The sequence below is a fragment of the Corythoichthys intestinalis genome, chromosome 3 (assembly GCF_030265065.1).
Source record: "Corythoichthys intestinalis isolate RoL2023-P3 chromosome 3, ASM3026506v1, whole genome shotgun sequence".
Taxonomy (NCBI): Eukaryota; Metazoa; Chordata; class Actinopteri; order Syngnathiformes; family Syngnathidae; genus Corythoichthys; species Corythoichthys intestinalis.
The window spans coordinates 48,861,572-48,884,202 of NC_080397.1; the positions used below are offsets into that span (position 1 = coordinate 48,861,572).

Consider the following 22,631-nt stretch of genomic DNA (forward strand, 5'->3'; position numbering starts at 1 on the left):
ATGAGAAATAATGTCACCATCAAAAAACATTCATCACAAGAAGAGGTAAAATTAGCCAGCCAAATGACTACTTCAGTTGATTTTGGGCAAAAACGTAACTATGCGCAAGCCAATTATAGAGCACATACAGTGTATAACAAAAGTGAGTACACTCCTCGCATTTCTGCAGATATTAAAGTATATCTTTTCATGGGACAACACTGACAAAATGACACTTTGACAAAATGAAAAATAGTCTGTGTGCAACTTATATAATAGAGTTGATTTATTTTCCCCTCAAAATAACTAAAAAAAATAGCCATTAATATCTAAACTGGCAACAAAAGTTAGCACACCCCTTAGAAACTACGTACATCCCTAAATGTCCAAACTGAGTAGTGCTTGTCATTTTCCCTCCAAAATGTCATGTGACTTGTTACAGTAGTGCTGTCAACATTGCTGCAGAGATTGAAGAGGCGGGGGGCCAGCCTGTTAAAGCTCAGACAATACGCCGCACTCAACATCAAATTGTAGAGCATGGCTGTCACCCCAGGAGGAAGTCTCTTCTGAAGACGGTACACAAGAAAGCCCAAAAACAGTTTGCTGTAAATTAGGGCTGTCAAAATTATCGCATTAACGCGCGGTAATTAATTTTTTAAATTAATCACGTTAAAATATTTGACGCAATTAACGCACATGTCCCGCTCAGACAGTATTCTGCCTTTTGGTATGTTTTACAGCAAGGTTTTTTGTGCTGTCTAACAGCGAACTCTTGTGGTCGCTTTGCGACATGGTTTATTGCTTTCTTGCCAGTTCAATATGGCTGCACGACGTCTCGGGCTGACGCCTACGTTGTAATGTTGTGCTTATATGATCTTTGGACAAGATTTGTCCGCAAGTATGGTTGTTGTAAAGAATGTACATATTATGTTAGTAAGTGAAATGTTATATTTTTTGTATGAGACGCTTTTTGTTTATCTTTAGTGAACCTGTATAGCGTGCTAAGCTAACGTTGTTGCTAATGCAATGCTTGTGTACTTTTTTTTGTAGTCTTACTACGGTCTACAGAGGACAATGTTTTGAGGCCATTTTATTAATAAATCAGATGAAAAAGGAAGAAGTCTGATTATTATGGCGTCGTTCACTAGCCGTCTAGCTTTGGAAAAAGTAGACGCTTCGGAGTGAGGACAGCATAGACAGATTTAAATGACAGTAGAGTGAAATGCCCTCTACAGTCCTTATGTACCGTATGTTGAATGTATATATCCATCTTGTGTCTTATCTTTCCATTCCAACTATTTATTTTACAGAATATATATATATAATTTACAGAAAAATATGGCATAATTTATAGATGGTTTGAATTGCAATTGCGATTAATTACGATTAATTAATTTTTAAGCTGTAATTAACGCGATTAAAAAATTTTAATCGTTTGACAGCCCTACTGTAAACATGTCAACAAAGCACATGAAATACCGGAACCATGTCCAATGGTCTGATGAGACGGGGGGGCTTTCTTGTGTAGCGTCTTCAGAAGAGGCTTCCTCCTGGGGTGACAGCCATGCACACCAATTTGATGTAGAGTGCAGCGTATTGTCTGAGCATTAACAGGCTGACCCCCCCACCTCTTCAATCTCTGCAGCAATGCTGACCGCACTCCTGTAACAAGTCACATGACATTTTGGAGGGAAAATGACAAGCAGTACTCAATTTGGACATTTAAGGATGTACGTAGTTTCTGAAGGGTGGTACTCACTTTTGTTGCTAGGGGTTTAGATATTAATGGCTATATTTTGAGGGGAAAATAAATGAACTATTATATAAGTTGCACACAGACTAGTTTTCATTGTGTCAAAGTGTCATTATGTCAGTGTTGTCCCATGAAAAGATATACCGTAATTTCCCGAATATAACGCGTACTTTTTCCCCCCAAAATTAACTTGTAAAATCATGGTGCACATTATAAACAGGTACAAGGATGGAGACAAAAATCTAAATATATTATATATATTTAAAGACCGATTTTTTTTTATTGACACGGCCATGTTGTGTTGAAGAAACATATGCGGCGATCCGTTGCCGACCATTACGGTATGTGACGTCACCATTTTGTTTCGGTCGTGGCGAGCTAGGGAAGGAGTCGGAAGCGGAGTATCAAATAACGGAGCTAATCTGCGTTGCTTTATTGACATTTAGTCCATCCATCCATCCATTATCTTCCGCTTAGTCCGGGGTCGGGTCGCGGGGGCAGCAGCTTTAGCAGGGAAGCCCATACTTCCCTCTCCCCAGCCACTTCAGCCAGCTCCTCCGGCGGGATTCCAAGGCGTTCCCAGGCCAGCCGAGCGACATAGTCTCTCCAGCGTGTCCTGGGTCGACCCCGGGGCCTCCTGCCGGTGGGACATGCCCTGAACACCTCTCCAGGGAGGCGTCCAGGACGCATCCGAACCAAAAGCCCGAGCCACCTCAACTGGCTCCTCTCAACGCGGAGGAGTAGCGGCTCGACACCAAGCCCCTCCCGGATGACCGAGCTTCTCACCCTATATCTAAGGGAGAGCCCGGACACCCTGCGGAGGAAACTCATTTCGGCCGCTTGTATCCGGGATCTTGTTCTTTCGGTCACGACCCACAGCTCGTGACCATAGGTGAGGGTAGGAACGTAGATCGACCGGTAAATCGAGAGCTTCGCCTTTTGGCTCAGCTCCTTCTTCACCACTACGGACCGGTGCAGAGTCCGCATCACTGCAGACGCTGCACCGATCCGCCTGTCAATCTCCCGCTCCCTCCTACCCTCACTCGTGAACAAGACCCCAAGATACTTGAACTCCTCCACTTGGGGCAGGATCTCATCCCCGACCCGGAGAGGGCACTCCACCCTTTACCGGCTGAGGACCATGGTCTCGGATTTGGAGGTGCTGATCTTCATCCCAACCGCTTCACACTCGGCCGCGAACCGCCCCAGTGAGAGTTGGAGGTCACGGCTTGATGAAGCCAACAGCACCACATCATCTGCAAAAAGCAGAGATGCAATGCTGAGGCCACCAAACCGGACACCCTCAACGCTTCGGCTGCGCCTAGAAATTCTGTCCATAAAAATTATGAACAGAATCGGTGACAAAGGGCAGCCTTGGCGGAGTTTAGGCTGCAACAAAATACGGTAGCAATGTCTGTCTCACATGCAACCCGCAGAATATATATATATATAATCTTTCCGTCTGTTCCCTCAACAAAATACCTCCCCCCGGGAACTATTCAACGTGCCAACATAAGTTCCCCCGGTGAATTCTATTAGAACTCGCTACACGGTAATACTTCACTCCGATTGGTCAAATGATTTCGTCTGTGTTAAAACTCTGCTTTTTTTCCCCACTCTTCATAAAGCACAGAATTTAGTTTCTTGAACTCATTTCAGTCAACGTTTATTGCAGCTCCGCAACTCGGACCGTAACAAACGTAACACAACACAGACTTCCTGTGTCCGTCAACTATATCTGTCCCTCGGGAAACTCAAATCCAAATAACAATAGTTTTAGTCTAGTCTAGTCAACAGCGATGCGCTCTTCTGATTTCCGACCTAAATCACCACTTTTATTTTACCGTATCAATCCATGGATGAAACATTTATTCTTCATGATGAAACGAGCAAGTTATACAGCAGCCTTTAAAAGAAATGTCACATGCTGTACACGAATTCTGTTTTCTTGTATTCTTCTATTTATTGGTGCTAAAATTTGGGTGCGCGTTATACACGGGTACAATAATTTTCCCTAGATTTTACGAGTAAATTTGGGGTGCGCGTTATACACGGGTGCGCCTTATATTCGGGAAATTACGGTACTTAAAACATCTGCAGAAATGCGAGGGGTGTACTCACTTTTGTGATACACTGTACATGTAAAGAGACAATCAAATGTTACAGTGTTGGAACTGAACCTACCCTGCCTGCACGCAAATTATGAAAGTGAACCACCATCAGTGCAAATTAACTGTGGTAATTTTTAATTACTTATGATAGCGCAAAACAAGCAACTAGACACTGACATATTGCATTTCCTCTTCTATGGTAACTTATCATCACACTATTCCCCTTCGTAGTCATTGGTAATCCCAATACAGCCTGACTTTTGAGGTGTCTAAGAATCAGTGGATTGTGAGAGTGTGCTGTAACAAAACGGGAGGGTTGCAGTTATGCTTGAATCCACCACTGACAGTGACAAATGGGATCCTTTGTATTAGGCAACAATATAGAACACATGGATAATAACATTTTCAATGTGTTTTTTTTTTTTTTTTTCTATAAGCGACTAAGGATGTGTTTAGACAAATATACAGGTCGAATTGATGTAATAGAAAGTTTGTATATTACCTGGTGTTTGGTGACGCTTAATGGCAGGTTTCTCAAACTAGTAGATGAGTAACCCCACCCAGCAGTGAATAGTAGGTAACAGAGGTGTGCAAAATTTCCGATTCTTAGATTATTCGCGATTCGGCCGTGGAAGATTCGAAAACGATTCACAAACATCCAAATTCCGATTATTGAAATATGCCAAGTAAAGCGAAAGTACAACACACTCAGCGCGCTGCGCGGTCTTCGGCACAATGAAGAACGGAGCGAGAGTAGCTAAACATCATGCTTCTCATTACCCGGCCCCTCGGGTAATGCCAATGCTCAACTCACGGCTCTAGCTCAACTCATGCCACGAGATAAAAAAAACACAACAACATACCTGACTGCTGCCGAAAAGCTGCCACAAAGTACATCCACATAATGTTACGGTAGATATCATTTATATAGGACTAGATGCATTATAGATTCAATGGCGTTAGTAGCATATCTACAAAAAGCTAGATGCGGCAGTTAGTAAACGGCCGCCATCTTAAAGCAGTACACTTCCCTGCAAGGCTGTTGTAGCGAACCTTCAAAGGCGAAGCTAATTGATTTTAATCTAAAATACTCCCGAATCGGTAAAATATTGACTTGAATCTATCTTTAAAATAGTTTTTAAACTTTCACATGTCGAAAGTAGACAAAAGGGAAATTATGGAATAATGGGAGCAATTTTAACAACTTTAACAGTTGATTCACAACATTAAATTAATTGAAAGTAGTTTAAAGCTGCTGATATAGAATGGGGACTGGAGTTTTTTATTTACTGTTATTTTTGTATATTTGTTTACTGCTATATGTTAAGTTGATACTGAAATAGTAGTTTGGTTTAGCCTGAGAGTATTTTTGAACAATTTTGGAACTAATGTACAAAACATTTAAAAAAAAAAATTTAAAAAAAAAAAAGGGGGGGGGGGGTGCATCAATAATCGTTTTATAATCGAATCGGATCCTCTGAATCGTAATCGTAATCGAATCGTTAGGTGCCCAAAGATTCCCAGCTCTAGTAGGTAACGTGTAGGTCTAATGGACCTTTCGCAAAGCCCCGCCCCCTTGTAAAATTCGGCCAACCCGAGGCTGCGTCAAATTCTCTCAGTGACAGTGATTGAGTAAACGAACGATTTATGGATGATGGCGGGAGTTTCTGAAGTTGCGACACCACAGCTGTTAATAGACCTGATGTTATAAAAAGTGAAATGTTTTTTAAGCAGACAGAGTGGGTTGCTGTATGCAGTGGAGTGGTATGTCCATGGTATGAAACTTTAAATAGAGCAGACCATTATTATAATCGAGGTGAAATGCTACCACTCGCAACTTAAAGTGATCCTCTAACTTAAATACATGTAGGCTCTAATAAACCACAATTGTTCTCTTGTACTAAAATATGTTGTTAGAAACACATAAAATGTTAAATCAATGGCAATATTTTATAATATTTAGTACATATTTTGACCGTTAGTTGACGCCATGGTTTGCGGGCTCGCAGTGATGACGTCAATGGCATCTTTCCAAATGTGTAGCGTGTTCAACAATTGCTTACTGCTGCCTAAACTCGCGAAGTAAAATGCCGCGATATGCTGCTTTTGGATGCAATTTCCAGTCAAGTGGAAACAAGGGGAGTGAAGTGAGTGGTCAAGGTGAAATTATTATTTTTATTGAATAAATGTGCATAAGTGGAAGGTTCTCCCCCTTTTTGGTCCCTGTGTGCACGTATCCTACCCACCACGCGTTGCAACTGGCGCCCGAACATGTACAGTGCCTTGCAAAAGTATTCGGCCCCCTTGAATCTTGCAACCTTTCGCCACATTTCAGGCTTCAAACATAAAGATATGAAATTTAATTTTTTTGTCAAGAATCAACAACAAGTGGGACACAATCGTGAAGTGGAACAACATTTATTGGATAATTTAAACTTTTTTTAACAAATAAAAAACTGAAAAGTGGGGCGTGCAATATTATTCGGCCCCTTTACTTTCAGTGCAGCAAACTCACTCCAGAAGTTCAGTGAGGATCTCTGAATGATCCAATGTTGTCCTAAATGACCGATGATGATAAATAGAATCCACCTGTGTGTAATCAAGTCTCCGTATAAATGCACCTGCTCTGTGATAGTCTCAGGGTTCTGTTTAAAGTGCAGAGCATTATGAAAACCAAGGAACACACCAGGCAGGTCCGAGATACTGTTGTGGAGAAGTTTAAAGCCGGATTTGGATACAAAAAGATTTCCCAAGCTTTAAACATCTCAAGGAGCACTGTGCAAGCCATCATATTGAAATGGAAGGAGCATCAGACCACTGCAAATCTACCAAGACCCGGCCGTCCTTCCAAACTTTCTTCTCAAACAAGGAGAAAACTGATCAGAGATGCAGCCAAGAGGCCCATGATCACTCTGGATGAACTGCAGAGATCTACAGCTGAGGTGGGAAAGTCTGTCCATAGGACAACAATCAGTCGTACACTGCACAAATCTGGCCTTTATGGAAGAGTGGCAAGAAGAAAGCCATTTCTCAAAGATATCCATAAAAAGTCTCGTTTAAAGTTTGCCACAAGCCACCTGGGAGACACACCAAACATGTGGAAGAAGGTGCTCTGGTCAGATGAAACCAAAATTGAACTTTTCGGCCACAATGCAAAACGATATGTTTGGCGTAAAAGCAACACAGCTCATCACCCTGAACACACCATCCCCACTGTCAAACATGGTGGTGGCAGCATCATGGTTTGGGCCTGCTTTTCTTCAGCAGAGACAGGGAAGATGGTTAAAATTGACGGGAAGATGGATGCAGCCAAATACAGGAACATTCTAGAAGAAAACCTGTTGGTATCTGCACAAGACCTGAGACTGGGACGGAGATTTATCTTCCAACAGGACAATGATCCAAAACATAAAGCCAAATCTACAATGGAATGGTTAAAAAATAAACGTATCCAGGTGTTAGAATGGCCAAGTCAAAGCCCAGACCTGAATCCAATCGAGAATCTGTGGAAAGAGCTGAAGACTGCTGTTCACAAACACTCTCCATCCAACCTCACTGAGCTCGAGCTGTTTTGCAAGGAAGAATGGGCAAGAATGTCAGTCTCTCGATGTGCAAAACTGATAGGAACATACCCCAAGCGACTTGCAGCTGTAATTGGAGCAAAAGGTGGCGCTACAAAGTATTAACGCAAGGGGGCCGAATAATATTGCACGCCCCACTTTTCAGTTTTTTATTTGTTAAAAAAGTTTAAATTATCCAATAAATGTTGTTCCACTTCACGATTGTGTCCCACTTGTTGTTGATTCTTGACAAAAAATTAAAATTTTATATCTTTATGTTTGAAGCCTGAAATGTGGCGAAAGGTTGCAAGGTTCAAGGGGGCCGAATACTTTTTGGGGATGGCGTGGCTCAGTGGTAGAGTAGTTGTCCCCCAACCCAGAGGTTGTGGGTTCAATTCTCCGCCCTGATGAACTTGCCTAAGTATCCTTGAGCAAGATACTGAACCCCACATTGCTCCTGGTGCTGCGTCACCAGTAGGGAGATGGCAATATAGTGTAAAGCGCTTTGAGCGCCTTGAAAGGTGGAAAAGCGCTATATAAGTATAACACCATAACACCATTTTGCAAGGCACTGTATCCTGGATCCTCAGTCAAGCAAGGTCCCACCGCTTCTGCAATATTGGTTTCGGATCTGCCCATTGTTTTGATTCGTCGGTACCACCGCGGCTTCTCGGATCAGTCTATTTTGTGGAATTGACGGCCTGATCACGCTGGAACATTGCCATGGGATTTGTCTAATTCCTGGATCTTCGAGTGAGTAAAAAACGCGGATTGGGATTACTATTGCGATCTTTTTTGTTGACTATTCTTTGTGGGAGTTTTCCCCAAATCATACTAAATAATTAAAGCACTATGGCACGCTACAGAGACGACAGTGACTGACGTGGACCTTACAACAATGTTGGGAGTTCGTCAGGGAACACGGGTTTGCGTACTGCTGAGCTCCCCAGTGAAGAGTGGTCAAGGTGGAAATATTTTTTTGTGAATAAATGTGCATTAGTGAAAGCTTTTCCCCTTTTTGGTACTTTTATACACGTATCCTAGCTACCACGCGTTACAATGTACAAGACATGGATTACACAAGGTGTGCTCTTTGGCCTGTACTGTAAGCACACGACAGCTCTGGATGCTAATAATCTACATAATTATATTGGGATGTTTGAAAACGCAATATGCTTACTTTGAATATCTGCTAATAAAACCAGAGTTCCCAACACTCTCGCTCCCAACCAGAGTTCCCAATAGCACTCTGTCGCTCTGTTGCCATTGAGACAGCGAGTGCATCACCAGTTTTGCCCAACTTTTGTCTGATCAGGTATTTGCTGCATGCATTTTTCCCTGAAGCTCGTCTTGTGAACGACCGACAGTGCTGTCCTGCTCTTCACTTTTCAGATCTGGTTCAAATAGGAAGGGTCGAACTGACGACATATTGGGAAAGCTAACTATTGACACGCTGGAATTTCGGCATCGGGGCCAGTGACGTCACGCACCGCAACGTAACAAGAATGGCGACCAATCACTTAAAATAATTTTACAAACTTTATGAAAACAAAAACATTAAGAGGGGTTTTAATATCAAATTATGATAACTCATACTAACATTTATCTTGTAAGAATTACTTGTCTTAAAAATAGAGGATCCCTTTCAAAACGAGAAATCCCATAGGCCGAATATCTACCCAGCTTGACATTTGCTACTTAGTCACTTTATGTAGTGACCGCGTCAGGGAAAGCAGGTGGGCAGGTGGTGTGGACCCAAATGCAGGGAAAAAGAGGTGAGGCAGACCGGTGGTAGTGCAAAATGATTTAATTAAGGCTAACAAAAAAAACAAAAAAACAAAGTGCCAACCAATATTGTGGAGATCCCAAAAACACAGAAGCAAACAAAACTAAGCTCACTAACAAAAGGCTTGGACAGAGAAAACTGCTGAGAACAGATGCTGACGTGTAAATGGACGTTGACAATGTCGCGACAAGACTCAACAAAAATGGGGAGCTTATATAGACACAATTACAAGGTAACGAGTCAACGAGGAACAGGTGGGTGACACAGGAGGATGCAGATTGGAGGATACACTAGGAGCAGGTACAACAGGTGAAATCAATGGGCAATCACAGGGACAAGTCACACTAGGAGGAAACAATCACAAAACCTAAGAGAACCCCCCCCCCCCCCCCCCCCAATTAAGGGACGGATCCCAGACGTCCCCAACGAAAACAAAGTCCCAAACATGGCGGGCAGATGGGTGCCCGGAGGAGGGAGCAAAGTCAACCCATCAGAGTTAGTCAGGCAGGCGTCCAGGTCGCCAGACGTGGGCCGAGCGCATGGGTCGATTGGGAGGGCGTCCAGGACGCCAGACGTGGAGTGAGCGCACAGGTCAGTCGAGCAGGCGTTTTGGGCGGCAGACGTGGGGTGACTGCACAGGTCGATGGGGCGGACGTCCAGGACGAGGGTGACTGGCTTAGTCGCCCATGCTACCGAGCCGTGGAAGGAAATGAGGAGCCGGAGCAGGAGCAACGTCGTAGGGACAACGACCTGGAACGGAGTCGTGCGGCGGGTCGTGCATATAGTCGATTGCTGGCGAGTAGGGCACGGAGTCGACTGGTGGGTCGGGAATGGTGGCGACTGCTGGAGGGTTGGGAACAGAGTTGTCTGCTGTCGGAACAGAGTCCGAGTCGTCGTTGTCATCTGCTGGCGGAACAGCGTCCAAATCGTCGTCGTCTGCTGGCGGAACACCGTCCGAGTCGTCGTCGTCGTCGTCTGCTGGCGGAACAGTGTCAGAGTCGTCGTCGTCTGCTGGCGGAACAGTGTCAGAGTCGTCGTCATTAGGCGTGTCCAGAACAGAGTCGTCGTCGTCGTGCGTGTCCGGAACAGGGTCTTTTTCGTCGGGCGTGTCCGGAACAGGGTCGTTTTCGTCGGGTGTGTCCGGAACAGGGTCGTCGTCGAGCGGGTCCGGAACAAGGTCGTCGTCAGGCGGGTCCAGAACACTCTCGTTGTCGGGCATGTCCGGAACATGGTCGCTGTCGGGCGTGTCCAGCACAGGGTCTTCGTCATCGGGCGTGCCCGGAACAGGGTCGTCGTCGTCGGGCGTGCCCGGAACAGGGTCGTCGTCGTAGGGCGTGCCCGGAACAGGGTCGTCGACGTCGGACGTGTCCGGAACAGGGCCGTCGACGTCAGGCGTGTCCGGAACTGGGCCGTCGACGTCAGGCGGGTCCGGAACAGGGTCGTCGTCAGGCGGGTCCAGAACAGGGATGTCCGGTCGACATTGAGTTGGGAGGGGCCAGCTCCACAGCTAGCTAATCTAAGACAACCTGGGAGATGAGCTCTGTAAAAAAATGCTCATTTCCGCGTCATCCACGATGGGATGACGACAAATGGCCACTGAATTGAAGCATATTATTGCGACATAGTTTGAAGGTTCAAGAAAAATGTGTGGAGCCAGGAATGCCACGTTGTGATACCGTTGCCATTTTTAGTGCGGCATGACGCCACTTCTTTAGTATCTGACTGTTGTATAGAGACAGCAGTCCATATTAAGCGGCGGGTAATATATTTTATCCGTTTAACAACTAATCGACATGCCGTATAGTCCAACTAATTACATGTTTAAGGCCATTATCCGTCCTAGTGTAGAGGTAGCCTAAGACCTTCTAACCTCCACGTAACCAGGTGTTGCCCGCTAGGCTAATTTTTAAGGTAATTCATATTCTCTTTGTAATGCTTAATTTAGTCTCTCACACCTTATCATAATTTTGTAATGTCTAGTTCACAGAAGTCTAGGAAGTAAACATTGACCAGACCATAATTGTTAGATAAGTCTTTAGATCCTACTTTAAAGGCTCTCCTACAGTAGTTCTGATGTGCGGTGACACATCTGGTAAGCCTTTCATATGATTTTTCTGTGCATTTACTAGCATGTTTCCTAAAGCTAAATTCACTAAAAGGTTATGCACGTGTTAGGATGACACAGTGCTAATGGATGTGCTCAGAGCTTTTTGAGGAAACCTGCACCGTGTCGCAGCTCTTTGCTGTGTAGATTTCTTTTAAGAACAAAACGCCACCAAAATATGCTTCAAAACCATATCACCTAGCTCAGCTAAGCATCTCTGGATGAAAGCTTTTTTGAGGCTATTTTTCCCAGGGGGTTAATAAACACAAATGTAACTTAACGCAACTTAGGAAAGTTTCTTCATTGTAATAATTGAAATCCAAATGCTACATGTGTCTGTAGCATTTTTGGGACCTTTGTCCTTAAAAACGCCTTCCTTGAAAAAAAAAAGAAAAGAAAAAAGAAAAAATTAAACAACTAATCGAGTAAATCGATAAATGAATTGGTTGCCAGAGAGAGAGAGAGAGAGGGAGAGAGAGAGAGAGATTTCACTGTTAAACTTGGGTTGCTGAATAAATAGAGTAATATTACGACTAAACGAAGCCAATTGTATTTGTTTGTATTCTTTGTTGACAAGACGCTACTACTTAGCACGGACCGCTAAGCTAGTTAGCGATTATGCAAATCAGTGTTTTAAGTGTCCATATATAAACTCACAGACACTCGAAGGCAAAGGACGCATTTAATCGACATAACGAGCACATTGCCACGATCGACAATGGACTATTGGGAAAATGAACAATCAGAGGGGATGGTTATAATAAAAAAAAATTTTTTAACTTGTAATCATTACGAAATCTGAATGTCGAACATTGATATTCGATATTTTCTGCGTGCTATATGGTATACGGGGGACGGGTTTCAATAAGCTTCGGCTTCTCCCGTCAGCAATTAATTGAATTGAATTGAATAAACACACATAAATGCTGTATGTCTGAAGGGAAAATAAAATAAGTAAATAAATAAATAAAATAAATATATTGTGTTTTGATGAGAAATATTAGCATTTGAGTTGTTGTTAGATAGTAAAGTTGTCTCATTTTTGTTTAATACAGAAACCAAACACACAAACTCATTCATATAACAGTCTAATTTCAACACAAACTCCCATTCAAACTGTAAATTGTCATACAAGAGAGTGTGCTTTGAAATTGCATTAGGATTCTATTTATGAACAACTCTTTCATAAAGAAAACGGACTCATGACAATCTGCCTCCTCCTTATTAGATTTTGTTTAGTTTATTTAAAGAAAATCGTGTCATTGACACAATATATATCAGCACTTTGCCCACCAGAAAAAAAATGTCAATCAGCAGCACTTTATTTTATTTGAATGAACAGGATATTTACCTCATTTGTGTACTGAAAAAGTCTTTTTATGTTTTATACTCAGTAGCTTTATTAAAAACTTTAACAAGTTTTATCTCCTTAAAACAGTACAGTTGTAGACGACAGTTAAGTCAGGATGCTGTAATAAAATATTTTTGAAGGAAATACTCATCCATTATGTCTTCATTGTTATCTACAACATGCCTAACTGCAAGTTAAATTGTAAAGGTAATTGAAAAAAGTGACATTTAACCGATTAATCGATTATAAAAATCATCGTTAGCTGCAGCCCTAGTTTGAAACTTTCTCCTATGGTTGGCTAATGCAATTTTAAAGCAAAGGGAAACAAGGTTTAATGTATGCGTGTGCATGTGTGTGTGTGTGTGCGCGCGTGCACATGCACGATAAACATCTTGCACTTATTCTCAATACTGATTAAATTACAAAAGGTGATAAAGAGAAATCTGTAGGGTCCACTTCAGGGGTGATTTAATGGAGCTGAAATCAAGCTAATTAAAAAAGAAAAGAAAAAAAAACAGGGGATGAATCTGTCCAGATGTAATCACTACATATATCCTTAGCCCAAAGCCTTGCTTCTTTAAAGAACTCCCTGCTTTTTACAATCTAAAAAGACCCCTTGTCAGTGTAGTAAAAAGGGAATAACCACACTTTTAGCTTGTGTTGTAGGCAATTCACTCCAAGATACATCCTGGTTAAAACCCGTGCATGCATTTGACTGTAAGCAAGAGTAAGCGTATCCCACCTCCTGCAGGGTGCGCCTCAGTCTCAAAAGTAGGGTCTTAACAGCTGTGCAGTCCTGCTGCATCAGTCTCCAAGGTAAGGTCTCCACTCCAGGGGGCAATGGCTCGTCTTCCCTCCCCAAAAGCATAGCAGAGCTGCAGTCACCAGGCAGCAGACTCGTCGGACGTCGGAGCTCTCTGGAAAAGTTCAGGAGAACAGTTGATGAGTGTCAGTGTTTGAATATATCTTATCAGAAAGGATGGATAACTAGGCTCATTCACTATAGCCTTTAAGATTCAGCATTTACATAGCTTCGTTTGGTATAAATTTGTTTGACTGCTCTTTTTAAATGTGACACGACATATCACAATGAGTCAAAAATTTCAAAATATGAGACAAAAATGTTATAGAGAAAATTTAAAGTGATCTTTCCTTTCCTTAGAAACTACGTGCATCCCTAAATATCCAAATTGAGAACTGCTTGTCATTTTTCCATCCAAAATGTCATGTGACTCGTTACAGGAGTCCTGTCAGCATTGCTGCAGAGATTGAAGAGGTGGGGGGTCAGCTTGTTAGTGCTCAGACCATACGCCATACTCTACATCAAATTGGTGTGCATGAGGCTTTCTCCTTGGGTGACAGCCATGCACACCAATTTAATATCTTGCTCAGCGCGTTTCGGACTGCGAATTAGTGCGCATGCGTAGTACTTGAAAGGTCTCAATGGACAAAGGCAGTCTGAACGGGCACACCAAAAAAACAAAATATGACAAAAAATCGGATTTGTGCATTAAGACCTGTAGTATGAACTTAGCCTATGAGTGCAAATGCATCTACGATTGAAATTTCAGACCTCTACCTATTTGATGTACCTCACTGTACATCACATTTTGTAAACAGTACTCCAACAAGACGTCCTTCCAATTTCCTTACCATTTCTAATAATTCTACATTGTTATGAGCTAAAATTAAGCAGAGGACACGCAAAGATTTTCCACCAAGATTGTAAAGAGGAATGGGGAGTGACAAACATTGAAATGCTTTTTTTTATTGAAGAATTGTTCATAATATTCAGCACTCATATGGAGTTTTTCTCACGTGTAAAAGCACAAAAAAATAGTCCATAAGACAGTTCATATCTCAAAAAACTGAAGTCAAACCACTTGTAAGTCAACGCACCACCATATTTAAACATTTGGTAGAAAAACTGGTGTAAACTGTACAACAGTAATACAGCTGAAAACTGCAGCAATGACTTTGTAAAAAGGGCAAAATGAGAGTGCAAAATGTTTATAGGCAGCGGGTTCCGCGATATGAGTTTCCTATGTATTTTGTGGTAGACAACTGGGTATGAAGCGACACAATAAAGATGGGTGATAAAAATTGGAGAAATATTCCCCTGCGCAATAATCACTCTTCCCTGTCCATGTCTCTTTGTCGCAAAAGAAAACACGCACCAAAATATTTACTTAAATCATACTGTCAATTTTCTTGTTGATGGTTTACTTGGTATATGCAGGATCACTTTAGCTGCTCTCCGCATCAGCATATGTGTCTTCTTTGACAATTGTATGCTACTAACTTAAATGGAGTCTTGGAAAGTGATGGCAATAATGTAAGACATGCACAAAGCTCTGAGTGAGACTGAGAATAATGGGAAAACGTTGACAAAAAATGCCAACCAAGTCAATATTGAGCACTATAACTTCCATCTAAATGACACTTTCAATGTTGTTTCTATCCCAAGGACAAACAATGTAGAAGATGATGCAAAAGAAATGTTTCAAATGTCTAGCCGACATAAAGGCCTGATGAATTCACATGCTCAAGGTCTGTGTGCAGTGATGCACACAATGAGAAGATGCAGTTGCTTTCAAACGTGACAGTATTTTCTTTTCTTTATTTTGACATCTAATCCTTGCCCAAATTAATCTAATATTTTTTCCCCAAAGCACAGTGGCTTTACACTGTCAACCAGGAAAAATGGTGGCCTGATCCTGATTTGTTTTTCCCCAAATTGGCCATGCATTATGCCTGAAACGAATAATACTAGCGGACAAAAAGCTATGTAACATTGCCTAACAAGCATTCAGTCATAAGCACGGCATACTGATTATATATTTTTCATACTAGTTGCACCTGTATATAGGTCGCACCAGTCAGAATATCAGAGGAAAAAACATACTTCATTTTATCGGAGACCAAACATAATACCAGGGTTTCCCCTACACATATCAAACTGTGGCGCACCGCCACACCAAAAATAAAAGCCTTGCAAATGACTTTTTTTTTCTTCTAGGATTTAAGGATACAATTTATAATTTGTATAATTTAACATAATGTCTCAATGAATATATATAACAATGCTAACTCGAGTAATTTGATTAGAAAAAAGCTTCGAATCAAATTTTGCTGCTTCGAGGATTTGCTTAATAGTTAAAGAGGGCATGAAGGTAGTTGATTTGAGAGCAGAAGATGCAGAGGACAGTTTCAGGAGAGGCCGCTGTTCATTCAGCGTTTGGTGAGTTGAATTTTTCCCGCACCTAATATTAATTTTTAGCCCCGTTATTTTATATTTACTGTATTTTTCTACCACACATTGCCGGTTGGTGAAAAAAAAGGCTCACATTACATAACCTGTTCACCAAACACTCGATCTCAATCCGGATCGCTACTAAATCCATTAAAGTCTTAAACTTTAGTATCCCTTTGGGGAAAAACTCCACAGGCCCAGTCAAGTTGATTTAAAAAAATGCCAATTTATAGTCTGGAAAAAAAGGTAGAACTACTGGCCCTTGCTACATAGCTGCAAAGTTACATGACGATGTCAAAGTTAGTTTCTACAAGAAGAACAAACACAATATCTACTTGAGTGGCAACTTGACAGGCCTTCAGCCAGTCATAAAACTTCCAATAAATTATGCTAAAGATTTTCAGTAGACACAAGTCAAATAGTCATGTTTTTGTCAGTAAATTATGTACCGCTTTTGTTTTATCCAAGCCATAAAAAGAAGGTAAGTAATTATATTTATTATTCGAAATGCCTGCAATTTTAACTTAGAATCAATAATTGATGTCTAATATTTAGTTTGAAAAAAACAATGAGTTAAAAAAAAATATTCACTCGCATATTTTAAACTTTTAAACAATTACAGCACAAGGAAAAAAATTCTGTCTGTAAATAAGTCACGGATATCTACATCATAACTAAAGATGCACCGATACCGATACTAGTATCGGCAGGAGGCGCCGATCCGGCCCGAAATGATGGTATCGGTATCGGCGAGTACCAACAAAGACAGCGCCGATACCATTTACCGGTCTATTATTATAACATTTGACCGCAGCCTTTTTTTTTCCCTCCTGGCGCTCACTACACTCTGTCTCCGTGTTGTGTGATGACACGTGAACACCAAGCAGCTATCGCTATTGGCCTGCTCCAGACCAATGAGAACGGGCCAATAGCCACTCCTGACCAATGACAAGGCCGCTTGGCGGCGCCGACATAGCGGCGGTCGGGAAATATTTCAAAATAGAAATCCCGTCAATTAAAATCAATGGCTGCATGCAAGATTTGCGGCCTGAAAGTTTCGAGATGTGGAGTTAAATCGGCCAGTTTCAATTCCTCGAACATGATAAAACATTTGAAGACGAAGCGTGAACGAACACAACGAGTTTGAGCCTGCAAGAGCAGGACTGCTATGGAAGGGCGCTGGACCGGTGCAACAATCTCTGGTCAGTTCACTACGTCTACTTCACTTTGTGTTTTACTTAAAGAAATGCTGCAGTAATTTGGGAACTGTTTCCAAAGTAGGGTTGCCACCTTTCAGAAATAGAAAGGGATCCCCCCCCCCCCTCGCGAAAAAAGGAGGCTAATAGAGAGACGGGATGCTGTGGTCAATTAATATTACTTATAATTGTTAGCGTCCGCAAATGCGGAAACAAGGTTGGACCTCGAAGCGGACAACAAGCGGGGTATACGTACAGGGGTTTAATGATTGCAAACAAAAAAATAACACGCGATCACGGGATAGTAGAAATAACAAAAGGAGTCTGTGACAGCAGGTCGACGGAGCTCAATACTACAAACTCGAAGGTTAACTAAGACGATAGGCAGCGAGCCAAAAAGTCAAAATAAAAACACTCAAATACCTGCACAGGGTAGAGGTTACAAACAAGTGCAGCACACCAACAGAAAATAACCAATGCAGGGGCGTAACAAGCAAATGTAGCGAGACTATAGTGCGAGATGTCAAATGGCAATCAGCAAAGCAAATATCTCGGCAGCCTTCTCTGAGCTCACCCGTGCATAAATGCTGCGTTGATGAGCCTGCATTGGATTCAGGTGCGACGTCAGGAACGCCCCCACTAACAGCCCAGCAACAAAACACAATCTAACCAGCAGCAGAATGTGACAATAATTTCATGAAAGTTGCACTGTTTGGCCTTTGAGAGGTTTAAAAAAAGTTTACTCAGTTCATTCAGAGTTTACTATTATGAACTTATTTTTACTTTCTTACTGTTGGGCTAGTATTATACTTTGTACAAATCCTTTTCCTGTTTTGCAAAGGTAAGCAACAGCCTGACAAAGCCTTGATAGCAATGATTTCACATCCAATTATGTAGCTCTTTGGGGGAGAAAAAAAAAATAATATATATATGTATATATATATATATATATATATATATATATATAAACGGGGTGGTATCGGTATGGTATCGGTATCAGCCAATACTGCACAGCCAGGTATCGGTATCGGGGCCAAAAAATGGTATCCGTGCAACACTAATCATAACTATCGCTTAATTGTATTTTTTTTATGTTACAGTCACATTTTCCCCAATATTTTAGATGATAATCAATCCAAACAAAGAAAAATTGAAAAAAATGTTTAGAAGGGTAAATATATGAAAAAGAAAATCTCTACCACTCCTTAATGTTTATGATTTCTGCATTTGTGACCCTTGTTAATTTACCATGTTTCACCAATAAAAAACGCTCAAAAATTCAGCTGTGGCCATTCACAGCTCTGTCTTGACACTCGGTGATACATGATACATGTTTTTGGATCGAAAAGAGGTAAGTGCGCGATAATATCTCGTTAAAATGATGGCGTCTTTAATTATGCTCTCACCTTCAGTAAGGGTTTTGCTGTTTTTTATTTTTTTTTTTTTTAAATGCCCTCCAGTTAAAATGTCCCCCCCCCCCCAGAAAATTGAGATTTTAAGCTTTCCAATGATGTATCACACATGCATATAGGACAATTTTGAAATTTGGCCAAATTGGGGGTCTCAGAGCGGAATTTGAGCTTTCAAAGTTGAGTCAGTACAAGGGGTTGATACTAAGGTGAATGCGGGGGGGTTTGGCTTTTTGGATGGGTTGTCGAGGTTCCGCCGGCCCGGGTCGTTGGAATTGCGTTAGCGCAGTTCCGGTGGCTCAGCTGGCATGATTCCGGCAATCTGGCTAAGAAGTCAGATTCCTTCAGTGCCCAGCTTGAATTGGGCTTTTACGCAAGAGACGGGTTAGACCACAGTCATGAAAACACTTAAATGAAGGATAAGCCTGACAATGCTCGGTTTTCTTTCTGTGCACCAAATAAGCAATAGTAATGCTTAAATGGCGGAGTCGGGGCAAACTGCCGCACAGACATAAGGCGTATGTGTGCGCGTCATGCACTCACAGTGCATATATGCATTCTATCAATCCATATAAATTTTGAATATAAGATCAAACGGGGATTATTAATGTCTGTTATTCGTGTCTTCTTTTTGGAAATCGAAATATGATCACCCTGGAATGACGTACAGCCAGCATGTGTAGTAATTTGTGTTGATCCTTCCGGGCATACGGGTCAGTTTGTTAAGCGCGTGTCAGAGTGCAAATTAGTGCGCATGCGTAATACTTGAACAGGTTCAATGGACAAAGACAGTCTCAAGGAGCATGCCAAAAAACAGTTATAACAAAAAATCAAAATTGTGCATTAAAACCTGCAGTATGAACATAGCCAACAAGTTTTTTTTGTTTTTTTTTTCACCAAAAATAGTCACTGACCTAATGAAGGGTTATCAGACGTTTATAATCCGCATGCATGTACCGTATTTTTCAGACTACAAATCCCACCTGAGTATAAGTCACACCAGCCATAAAATGCCAAACGAAGAGAAAAAAAACATATATAAGTCGCACTTTTTGGGGAAATTTACTTGATAAAATCCAACACATAGAAGAGATATGTCATCTTGAAAGGCAATTTAATATAAAAATACAATAGAGAACAACAAGCTGAATAAGTGTACAATGTACAGTGCATGAACAACGAAATGCGAACATACTGTCCTCACCAGGACGCTACGGCTCGGTCCTGGCTATAGAGCGAGCTAAACTCCCAAATGACGATGCTGGACATCTGTATAATTTGCTGAATCAATTTCGTCCACGATACCAAATAGGTTCGCATCAACGTAAATAAATTATAATTAGGTGCTATTACAGCAATGACCTAAACGGTTAGCATGCGTTTGCTAGCATTAGCACATCGTACAAACAACCACACAACTGGCTCAAAGTGTCCGATCGTGGGTGGAAAACACACAACAACAACAGAAAAGATGATCCACACAGGCGTTGCCTCTGTAGAGATATTTTACAAGCATAAACAATGAACGTAGGTTCGCAGCCGTGTCTGTCTCTCTCTCTCGCCCACTCCCTCAGAGACGCTGCGTAGATGTCAGTCTTCTTCTGGCGTGTGAGCGCTCTTCTTCGCGTAAACAAGTGTGAGTGTGCCCCCACGTGGGCGTGAAAGTGTCACAAACTAAAAGCATGCATTTCAATATAAAAAAGTCAATGATACAATTGAACACACGTTGCCGAAGGCAGAAGGCAAAAGTGGCCTTAGCTATTAAGAGTTATTCAGATAACTATAGCATAAAGAACATGCTAACAAGTTTACCAAACCATCAGTGTCACTCCAAAACACAAATATAACATGTGAAATGATATTATAATTAGAGTTGTTCCGATCATGTTTTTTTGCTCCCGATCCCGATCGTTTTAGTTTGAGTATCTGCCGATCCCGATATTTCCCGATCCGATTGCTTTTTTTTTTGCTCCCGATTCAATTCCAATTATTCCCGATAATTTTTCCTGATCATATACATTTTGGCAATGCATTAAGAAAAAAATGAATAAAACTCGGACGAATATATACATTCAACATACAGTACATAAGTACTGTATTTGTTTATTATGACAATAAATCCTCAAGATGGCATTTACATTATTAACATTCTTTCTGTGAGAGGGATCCACGGATAGAAAGACTTGTAATTCTTAAAGGATAAATGTGACTTTGTATATTGTGACTAAATATTGCCATCTTGTGTATTTGTTGAGCTTTCAGTAAATGATACTGTAGCCATTTAACTGTTCTGCCCAAATGCATGATGGGAAGTGCAACCATGACTGTTCGTAGTGGTACCAATTGATATATCTTCTCTGGGTTGGGAAACAACATAGGGTGTCAAGAAAAAGATCAGTTACTACCTTTCTTCCCCACATTGCTTCTCACGATATTTCTAATCGTAGGGAGAGGGATTGTAAGGCTTTAGTCAATTAAAAAAAGGCTCCAAAGGCTGCCAAAATTCACTCTACTCATTATACGCTCCCTTTTAGCTCTGTATATAGGTAAAACGGCGCCATTACAGATTGATCAATGCGACAATGCGAGAGTGGGTCGTGCAGCGCACGCGGTAATTGCGTTAAATATTTTAACGTGATAATTTTTTTTTTTAATTAATTACCACCGTTAACGGGATAAATTTGATAACCCTACCTTAAGCCTAAACTAAAGACTCTGGATGAGTGTAACATATTATGTCTGTAATGTTAAATACAATTAGAAAACGATTTAGTCAAAAAATATGTATATATTAAAAAAAAGGCATGTCCGATATTTTTTTTGCCGATTCCGATACTTTGAAAATGACGTGATCGGACCCGATCGATCGGCACATCTCTAATTATAATGTGTTAATAATTTCACACATAAGTTGCTCCTGAGTATAAGTCGTACCCCCAGCCAAACTATGAAAAAAACTGCGACTTATTGTCCGAAAAATACAGTATCTAGTTTAAGGAGGGTGAAGAAAATTCAATGCTTCATTCCTCTATTATTAGAATCCAGTTGTCAGTATACTGCTGCTGCTATTTTCAGGGAACAAGAGAGCATCAGACCCCGTCACCTTTCCAGTCGTAACTGTCCAAACCTTTTGCGCGCTATCGCTCCCGTGTGCTGATCCAAACCACTTTTTCACACCCATGTCGAGTTCTGCTTTGGCCCCGATGTCTCGTCAGTGGTTCCGCTACGCCACTCTAGCAGTCACAACACTCCACAGGCATTATCAAAGCCAAATGTGTCCTACTGGGTCACAGGGTGCACACCTGAGGCGCCTTCTATCGCTTCCTGACAGGTGACACTGCCTCCCCCAGTTTCCTTTCCTTCTACTCCTTGTTGAAATACATGAGTGAGCTCCCTCCACTTCATGTCCTGCTGCTCCACTCTGTTATGTGGGTTTGTATAAATGTGTGACATATGATCAATCAAATCAAGTCAAGTCCCATTTATTTATATAGCCCTTAATCACAGCAATGTCTTAAAGGGCTTCACGGGCCCACGGTTGACAAAAATGATGGCATTCCCTGATTAAAACACTATGATTTCCACTTCTCGTGCTAAGTGGAGCATTTGTGTTCAATGGGATCAGAGGCTGTTGATTATAGTCAAATGTTTTGAGTGACCCAGTCTATTGCCGTGTTTAGAGTGTCGCACGATGGGTTCCCATACAAACTCAATGTAATCGCATGCATGGAAGGGCGACAGGGGGTCTTGCGACCGACGACACATGTCAGGCATGACGCAATATCGCAAGTTTGACCAGAAAGGCCACAATGTCACTTGCTGAATTTTCGCGCCACAGAGAAGATAGCTGAGTTGATCTTTCTGCGAGAGTTTTCAGCCAATCAAGTGTCGGAAGCGTCCTCAACATGCAGTCAACAAAAGTGCAAACAACGAGAGAGAAAAATAAGATTATGAGAATAGTCAAAATATGAGAAGATTAAAGTTGCAATATTGTGAGAATGAAGTCATACATTGTAATATTAAATATAAAATTAAAATCATTATATTATGAGATTAAAATTGTTTTGTTATTCTTACATTCCGTGAACCGGAAGCTGTTTGGTCTCACTTTGTGACGTAAGGTCTGTAT

The 22,631-nt window shown here is 41.5% G+C and overlaps 1 protein-coding gene across 6 annotated transcripts in view; it reads right to left on the minus strand.

Moving 5' to 3' along the window:
* ccser1 (coiled-coil serine-rich protein 1) overlaps nt 1–22,631 on the minus strand; it is a 378,554-nt gene that overhangs the window by 235,801 nt on the left and 120,122 nt on the right. For all 6 annotated transcript variants that reach the window (XR_009062832.1, XM_057832960.1, XM_057832959.1 and 3 more), the window contains exon 7: nt 13,387–13,561. Coding sequence is in view for 5 of the 6 variants with exons in the window: in XM_057832960.1 (XP_057688943.1) it covers nt 13,387–13,561 (175 nt within the window). In the remaining variant the exon portion in view is untranslated. The remainder of the gene's footprint in view (nt 1–13,386; nt 13,562–22,631) is intronic.